Source organism: Etheostoma cragini, chromosome 16 (assembly GCF_013103735.1).
Source record: "Etheostoma cragini isolate CJK2018 chromosome 16, CSU_Ecrag_1.0, whole genome shotgun sequence".
Lineage (NCBI taxonomy): Eukaryota > Metazoa > Chordata > Actinopteri > Perciformes > Percidae > Etheostoma > Etheostoma cragini.
Window position 1 is genome coordinate 10,924,431 of NC_048422.1, and position 9,292 is coordinate 10,933,722.

Sequence of the window (9,292 nt, forward strand, 5' to 3'; positions counted from 1 at the left end):
CCCCAAAAAAGCTACAGACTTAGAAATGGCGCATACTAAGGAAAGCTCATCATGGGACTGGCTCTAGTGACTCTAATTCTGCACCAAGGCGGTATTTTGGGAAAGAGACTTCAGATATATGGTACAAGGGGTCCACCAAGGTCTATATACGGTATAAGCAACCAAAGAGCACCATTCCATGGGACATTTAAGCCTCTACTTTGAAACAGACACATGAACACATGACAAATACGGAGCCATCTTAATTAGCCATACACCTACCTCAAGATGTACAGTTGAGTCTAGCTCAGCTCTCTTGGCGTCAGGCTCCCCAGTGAAGGGGCTGCGGAGCGTCTGTAGGAAGAGCGCTGCCTTCCTCTTTCTTTCCGCTTGTAGCTGTTTCTCCTTGGACTCCTTCGATGCCTGGGCCAGCTTCTCCCTGGCTGCAGCTGCTAGACGGTCCTCCAGCTTTTGCTTGGCTGAGGGTAGGCAGATGAGAGGGCAAAAACAGGTGAGACATGGTTAGCCAAAGATGAAAACAGTTATAGTCATTGTCCCTTTTCTGTGTTTGCCGTTATAATGCTAGGAGGGAGGAGAACATGATTGAAAAGACAAAGAGAAGGAGGGTTGCTCTGCTTTTCACTTATCCAGCATTTTCCTCCTGACCACAAGTAAAAGGTCATTGGAAGACAACAAACTAAAAGAGAGAGAAGAGAGAGAAAAGTGAAAACGGAGTGAAACAAAACCAAAACAATATCAGGGACAGACGAGATAAAAAGAGAAAGACAGACAAGAAATCAAGAATGTTGAGAGTATTTATGTAATTATGCTCTCTTACTGTCACATCTAACTTAGGTGATATGATCAGTATTTTTCGGAGTATCCAGCTGCTGTGGATTGACAAAATTTCTGCTCTAAATGATAAGGCCTGACAAAGTCTCCGGTGGTGGGTAATTTACATGCAATTCATGGTTTATACAGAAACAGCAAAGAAGGAGGGAACATGTGGGTGGAGAAGAGGAGACAGACATCTGACTAAAATGAAAAATATGCAGTTTTGAGAGATGAGGAGAGAAGATGAAGTGACAGAGACAGGTGGGGGATAGATAGGTAAGGAGAACACAAGAATGAGATGGGTCACAGAGGGAAACAGGATGAGTGTGGCAGACAAAACATGGCAAGGCAGTGAAGGATAAAGCAAATGCTTGCGGAAAACAAGTTGTCTAAGTTATGCAACCGCTGTGGCTACTGTTATCTCTTCAAGGTTAAAAATAGGCTAGCTGCCAAGCCAAATCTTATTTGACTATAGTGTGCAATAGTCAAGTAAGACACAATCCAGAAGGACAATCTCTGTACAGTATTGTCCAGTAATAAGTATATCATATGAAATAGTGATAAGTCAATTTTGATAACTAATTCATATATCATTTAATAAACAAGAAATAACAATTAAGCAACTGGACAAAAAGGGATTGACAAATTGATAATGAATATGATCATTAGTTAAACCTACAATACCAGTTATGCTTGGCCACATGGGGCAGAAAGTTGTGAACACAACACTGCAATATCGTCACCACCAATTTAGCTCTACTTTTGGCTTTAAACAACTACTAAGAGAAATCTGTTTTTTTTGCTGCAGAATGCTCCATTATGTTCACTAGCTAGTTGCTTATTGTGTCTGTCTGATGTTGAGCAAAGAGCGTACAGCGGATTTTTAGAGCTTTTCCACTGAATATAGGGTCCTAAAACCACACGTTGAGAGAGAGAGAGAGAGAGAGAGAGAGAGAGAGAGAGAGAGAGAGAGAGAGAGAGAGAGAGAGAGAGAGAGAGAGAGAGAGAGAGAGAGAGAGAGAGAGAGAGAGAGAGAGAGAGAGAGAGAGAGAGAGAGAGAGAAAGAGAGAAAGAGAGAGAGAGAGAGAGATAGAGAGATAAAGATAGAGATAGAGATAGAGATAGAGATAGAGATAGAGATAGAGATTGATAGAGTTTAATGTTTTAGCTTTTGTTTCGAGATTAGGCACTGGTTCCAAACCAGCAATCTAAATGCCTTTGTCAAAAAAGGGATACGAGACCTGGAAGAGTTAACCCAAACAGCAAAGTTGTGGGTCGGACAGCTATTCGATAAGCTGGAACTTGCTGTAAAGCTTCGTAACGCCGAGGAGAGCTTCAGATTTAGGTGATAATTCTCTGTAGGTGCATCACTATGAGCATCCTATTTCACATTTTAATTGTTTTTACATCGTCATTTGTAATATCCAATGGCCCTCTACTAGGGGAATACTGAAAGTATATCTATATTGACAGTGACGTCTAACATCATCCCTGAATCAAATGTCTACAATGATTTATGGTATACTGGTATTTTAAGTCTTCTACCACCACTATGAAACCACAGCACAAATGTGTGCAGCGGCCTAAACGATTCATGTACTTATCACTAGAAACCACATTTAGTGTGTGTGGCTGTTTTCTAGACCATCACTACAGATTAGCGTTCTGCTGTCTGTCTCTGATTCTCCTGCTATCCGATCAAGTTAGGCCTGCTGACTGACAGCCACTTTGCCACACAGCAAAGCCAATTCAGTCAGCTATTTATTAGGCTTTTCCAACCGCTTTCTGTAGCCGTCTGTCAGCTCAGAAGGAGAACAAAACACTCAGAGATTGTTCCACTGAACCTAAACTGGACCTGTCGGGCCCCTTGATGCTGAAAAGTATTTAATAAGTCTTTCCAGGTTCTACTTTAGCAGATATCCATCTGGTCTAAGGGAGATTCCTACACTTTTCCTTTGTAAAGTGAAAGTAAAGTAAAGCTATTACAGGATACTTTATGGCCAGACAAAAAAATAAAATACAATTTCTTATTTGAAACAAACCTAGCTGTTTGAACTTTAACTTTATTAATTACTTAATTTAGTACAAGACAAAGTATTAACAAAACTACTACTCCTACAACTACTAAATTTGCAAAGATGATTTTGGTGGTGAACAGGTCCACACTAGCTTAAAATTCTTTTTGACAATAGAGACAAAGTAAGACTATAAGAAATCAGATACAGAAAAAAATAATTCTAAATTAGACTACCTACCAACAATGCCACAGTTTAAAATTAGGATAAAGGGCTATTTGAGTACTACATGCACATGTAGATTGGGCAGCTTCATACCAGAAGATAGTGTATGGCCAAAAAGTACCTACGCACAGAAATATTTACATGTATAAAACCGGGCGTACGCCAGGTTCTGCGCACCTTTCCTTTATACATCACAATCGACTGGAAATTGAGCGCACGTGGACAAGCAAACGACCCCGCCTTGCCTCCTCCCATAAATCAATATGGAAATGACTATAAATGCGCCCACGGCGTCATTCTTTGTCCAATTATTACGGGTTATTCCGCTGTAGACGGAAAAAAACCTGGATTTTCACGTTGGAGATGCTGATTGTGAAGGTGGAGGCAAGAAAAAAAAAGTTGGTCACCTCGCATAAGCAATAAAAGAAAATGCCCAGAGTGGCAAATGGTGACCGGGTAGTGAATTCACTGAAGCATGGCAAAAATAAAAAATTAAAGTCTAATGTTGAAGTGGAAGTCAAGCCAATAGTGGCAGCGCCACAGCAGATACAATACAACATGCAACAGAGTCAGTCCAAACTACGCACATAAGCAGTTTGAACTCACTGATGTATTGCCATTTATTTTCTAAGTTTTAGTACGCTCAGTGAAACTGAGTCCAGTGGGAGGGAGATTCGACTCAGAGGAGGACAGGACAGTGTGCACGGATTCCGCCGCACCACGCATGGATGATATAATGAGATATTGAATATGACTACAGTAAGAGATGTGTGCAGAATCAACAGAGCCAAGACGGCCCAGTGTTTGGTGGCCTACAAATCATCCATGGGATCAATCAGGGTTTGTGCATCCCTCCTCCTGTACAACATGGATGTCTGAGCCTCCACAACTACAGTCTCACTGCTGTTGCATTTTTCCGTGTCGATCTTTTTGTTGCACAGTGAGTAAGATATTTCATCCATGGAAAATACAGAGAGTCCTAAATCAATTTTTCATTCATTTCCCATCCTCATGTTTAACAGAGGTTAAGTAGCCTGAGAATTGAATTATTAGTGTGAAAGATGTGTCAAAAATGATCAAACACTTATGGAATATCAGTAAATATAATTATGTTTTTCCAATGACAACATTACATACAAATGCCAGTAAGTGAAGTGGAAACATTATTTTGTAACGTTGCAGCACTTTTCAATCAGATTTCGCCACGTTACAGAGCCAGAAAAGAATTTGCGGATGGACCGCACATTAATTTTTTATACATCACAAGGTATCCGTTAAAACCAGAATACACAAGCTTTTCGTCCGTACGTTTATACATGAAGCCCCTGGTGATTATGTTGGGATGATCTTAAAATGTTAATTTACCAGCTGTATTTTTCTGTTTTATGTGGTCTGTTTTTTCCTGCATATTTTCAATATGGAACTATTGTGCTGCTGTCTTGGCCAGGACCCCCTTGTAAAAGACTTTCTGAATCTCACTGGCATTATTCCTGGTAAAATAAAGGTTAATAATAAAATAAAATATATCAGCTTCAGTACAATAGCTACCAGCATCCAGTAGAGAAGCCTATTACTTTTGAAATGAATAGCCAGTGATACATTAGAACATATAAATATGTGAGAAATGTTACTCTAACCTTGAAAATAAATTGGCAACTTGCATGAGGCAAGTTTTTTCTCTCACTCCGTTAAGCTGGAACTTTCTTGAAAAATAGTTTCTCATGAGATCAGCTGACTTAGATTTGTTATTAAATTTAAATGCTATAGCTTCTATAAAAATCCTGCAAGCAGAGTGTAAACCCCTTGCAGGACAAAGTATGCTTTCTGTGATGTACAGTAGACAAAAATGTGTTTCTGAGTGCAAAGTCACTGATGCTTTTCTTTAGCCTAAGACTGACAAGAGCCAGTACATAATATTGTATAACCATGACTGAACAAAAGGGAGAGATAAAAATAGGGAGAATATATCTCCATTAGGCTGTTGGAGAGCTATAGGACTGTTGTTTGCTGTACCACACTGCTCGTGTCTTCCTGCAGGGTACACCCTGTTGAGTGAATGTATAATTCAGACTCAATGGATTTATTCATCACCACTCTTCCCCTCTTGTTTTTCCTGCAAGTCCAACGCTCCCAGAAACTAACAGCATGCCAGTGGGTGTGACAATGTCTTTGTAAGCACCTGGACTTATAAGCTGACACTGACACAAAGAACTTAATTCCAGCACACCCACATTAAATAGCCATGGAGCGGAGGGACAAAAAGACCTCTATCATAACCCTCATTAAGATGTTTTATCAACATTCTCTCTGTCAATTGTCAAATCATAGACCGCACATAAAACTGGACGGCGCGTCTCCACCTCCTCCCCCTGGACAAAATTAAAGCCAAAATTCTTTGGCATTTGAATAGCCGCAGTAGTGATTGGGGTGTAGAGCAGCAGTATTGAGGTCCCACCCATACACCTGCAAGACTCAAGTGTGAGCGCAATCACAGCTGTCAATCATGAAGTTCCACCTAATTTTTTGTATAGCATCCAAAAGCTAATAAAAGCCAAACTAATTAGAAAAATAAACAGTTAAACAAACATTCTTAATTGTGTGATAAGAGCTACCTAAAATGACAAAAAAAATCTTTGGTAAAAAAGGTATTTGATATGTACTCAGATTTTTTTGTTTAGCCCATGTCCCATCCGCTAACATGGAGGGGGAGGGGTTTATGACATAAAGCGCAGCCTGCTACCAGGGGCAATCAAGATGTTTTGGCCTTATTGTTGTCATGTCATCATGTCATCCATCTTCATTGGACCATTGACCAATGTTTTCCATTACTTTTTGTCTGTCCTTTCCTTAAAATTAACTGCTACCACTGTGTATAAAGAGTAACAGAGGTTTTAGTAGTTCAGGATAAATATTTTTTTAGGTTAGTGCTTGTAAATTTCAAACATAAACAATCTTTTTAACAAAGTTACCTTGTTTTGCCTCCAACTCCTCCAAACTGAGGGAGGGTCTCTTCTCTTCTGGTGCACTGAATGGAGCAGACTCCTTGACAACCATCTCAACCCCACCAATCACAGCTAGGAGACTCTGCTCTTCCACCAACTTCAAGCAAAAGAAATTTCGTCCTTTATTGTTAATTTCAAGGTACTGGAAATATATTTTCAAGGACCATTTTTTTTATCCATACCACATCAACCCTAGATCTACGTGCATTGTATAGACCAAGTGTGAACCAGACCTTGTCCTCGTCGGAGTCATCATCCAATCGAACTCTGTTCTTCTCCAGCGGCAGCATGTCATTTTCCTTTGCCTTGATGGCAAAACAGATGGGGGCAAAAGAGGCTGTGGTGGCACAGAGAGACAAAGGGAGATATGATTTAGAGAGAACAGTTCATTCCAGGTAGACGAGTGCATCCTGGCCTTAGTATGTTTGACAAATTCATAGTAAATTGAAAAAGGCCTTGACTAAAGCCATTAGGCTTCTACTTGACAATTACACATTGAAAGGAAGGAAAATAGGTGAGGCTGGAGGAAAGATTAAGAGAGAGATGGACAGAGAGAAAAGAAACAATGAAAAATAAATGGTAGAAGAGGCAAAAAGGGGACCCAAATAAAATGTGAAAAATAATACAATGTAGAAAGAGAAACAGGACAGCAATACTTGAAAAAGCAACTATTTAGATATAAAGCTGCAATGGTGTGTCACATTGAATTCTATTTTGTAATCAAATGTGACTGCTCTAACAGAGATGAAGGAGTCACCAGAGTGTCTCGTCCCCTGGAGATATAACTGTTATGTAGGACATTGATCCTTATTGTGGAAGGCTGGATAGTTTACTTTGGGTCCCGCCAGTGTTGTGGTAAGCAGACGCTTTCATCTTTTGCAAAGACATTTCCAGCCTAATATAACCAAATCAGATGGCTTGCATAAAAACCAACGGACTCACAGGCAGCTGTGCGTGAAAACCAGCGTATGACACATACACACAGTAAATGTGTGCGTGCATTTTGACATATACACATATTTACCCAAAAGGCTTTGCATCTCAATTACTGAACAGATGAACCGAAGAAGAGGAAGTGAAAGTTGCCCTATGTTGTGTGTATGTTATTGTGGTGATGTCCTACCTTTTGTCAGCTTGTCCTGTGCTGATGTGTCTAATTGAAGCTTATCATCCTCATCATCTACTGTCTCACTCTAGATGAAGGAAAAGAGAATACATAGATAGAGAGAGAGAGAGAGAGAGAGAGAGAGAATAAAATTATGCACTGTAAACGTATCCGAGTCAATCTCCTAGTTCTACTGTGTTTCATTATGCGTGAACCACTATGATTGTGACAGGGAGAAATGGTGCTGAAGATGAGAGTCCATTGAATCCTGCTATCATTCATTTTAACATAATGTACTTTCATTATGGGTTGGAAAAGTCGGTGTTTGGACAGTTTTCAAAAGAAACTTCTGGAGGAGGTGGTTGTCTATCTGCCTTTCATTTTGTATGTTCTCTCCCCCCCCCCCATGATATTAATGCTGTTGTACATCACTGGTGGATGGATCTGAAATGTTAGGATCAGTCACCCCTCTGCTTTGGTTTTTCAATTAAACCAAAACTGTTACATTTTAATTTAGTAATCACTCATCTGCAGCGTTCTATTGACCATTAAGGTTTGTACCTCTCTAGTTGTCTCCACACAATGCAAATGTTGCTGTGAAGGAACCAACAGCAACTGTGGAGAACAGAAACTGCTGGCTGTGGCATAAGGGACATCTTTCAGTACTTTTACATTTCTTTTGTGGAAGCACTTGGATCACCTGAGCAGAACAGAACAACACCCAGTACAAAACCTGCATTAAAGATATAAAATAATGATTCACCTACAATTTTCTCAGGTTAAACTCAAACAAAAGTCAAGTTAATGTAATGGGCCCTAAACACCTCTGAACTTCATTATCTAAAGATATAGCTACTATGGATGGTATTGCCTGGCCTCTGGCACTACTGTCAGAAATGCAGGAGTTATTTTTGATCAGGCTTTATCCTTTAACGCCCACCTAAAACAAACCTCGAGAACAGCCTTATTTCCTCTTCGTAACATTGACAAAATAAGGAACATCCTGTCACAAAACAATGCTGAAAAAGTAGTCAATGTATTTGTTACTTCCAGACTAGACTACTGTAATTCCTTATTATCAGGTTGCTCAAATAAGTCCCTTAAGATTCTCCAGCTGATCCAGAATGCTGCAGCACGTGTTCTGACAAGAAAAGAGATCATGAATCTAAAATCCTTCTCCTGACATACAAAGCTGTAGATGATCTAGCACCACCATATCTAGAAGAGCTCTTAGTGCCTTATTGTCCCACTAGAGCACTATGCTGCCAGAATTGAGAGTTATTTGATGTTCCTAGAGTCTCTAAAAGTAGGTTGGGAGCCAGAGCCTTCAGCTATCAGGATCTTCTTCTGTGGAACCAGATCCCAACCTGGGTTTGGGGGGCAGAACTCGTCACAACATTTAGGAATAACCTGAAAACACTCCTATTTGATAAAGCTTATAGTAATAAGCTGCAGCGTCCGCCTGCTGCACTCCCTGCTACACCCTGCTACACACTGCAATGCCCTGCGGTGTCCTGCTGCATCCCACTACGTCCACCTATGCTCTGCTATGCCACACAACACCCTGTAATGCCCCGCAGTGCCCTGCTATGACATGAACTACAACTACCATTTGTAGTCACTGTTAAGTTATCTTTATTGCGACTATTTTTGCCACAGTGCATCACACGCCAACCAGCACCGTCAGACACCATCTAACAAGAGCCTGGGTCTGTCCAAGTTTTCTTCCTAAAAGGGAAGTTTTTCCTTGCCAAGGTCACATTAACTGCTTGCTCTTGGGAGAATAACTAGAATTGTTGGGGCTTTGTAAAATAGTGTGGTCTAGACCTACTCTATCTATAAAGGTTTTTGAGATAACTTTTGTTTTGTTATGATTTTGTCAGGAACTTTTGTTTTGTTATTATTGGTTTAAGAACTTTTGTTATGATTTGATACCATAAATACAATTGAATTGAATTACTTATTGTTATGAAACATGATCAATAAAGAACCTTGAACCTTGAAAGCCCTTATAGCTAATGTGTGTGCTCAGGCCACATAATCAGAAACCCTCTGTAGTACAGTGGGTACGGAAAGTATTCAGACCCCTTTAAATTTTTCACTCTTTGTTTCATTGCAGCCATTTTCCAAAA

At 40.1% G+C, this 9,292-nt stretch overlaps 1 protein-coding gene across 3 annotated transcripts in view; it reads right to left on the minus strand.

Moving 5' to 3' along the window:
• sfswap (splicing factor SWAP) overlaps positions 1–9,292 on the minus strand; it is a 51,747-nt gene that overhangs the window by 20,596 nt on the left and 21,859 nt on the right. For all 3 annotated transcript variants that reach the window (XM_034895902.1, XM_034895901.1, XM_034895903.1), the window contains exons 11-14: positions 7,179–7,248; positions 6,289–6,392; positions 6,023–6,152; positions 262–458 (exon numbers count right to left, since the gene is read on the minus strand). In XM_034895902.1, coding sequence (XP_034751793.1) covers positions 262–458; positions 6,023–6,152; positions 6,289–6,392; positions 7,179–7,248 — 501 coding nt within the window. The remainder of the gene's footprint in view (positions 1–261; positions 459–6,022; positions 6,153–6,288; positions 6,393–7,178; positions 7,249–9,292) is intronic.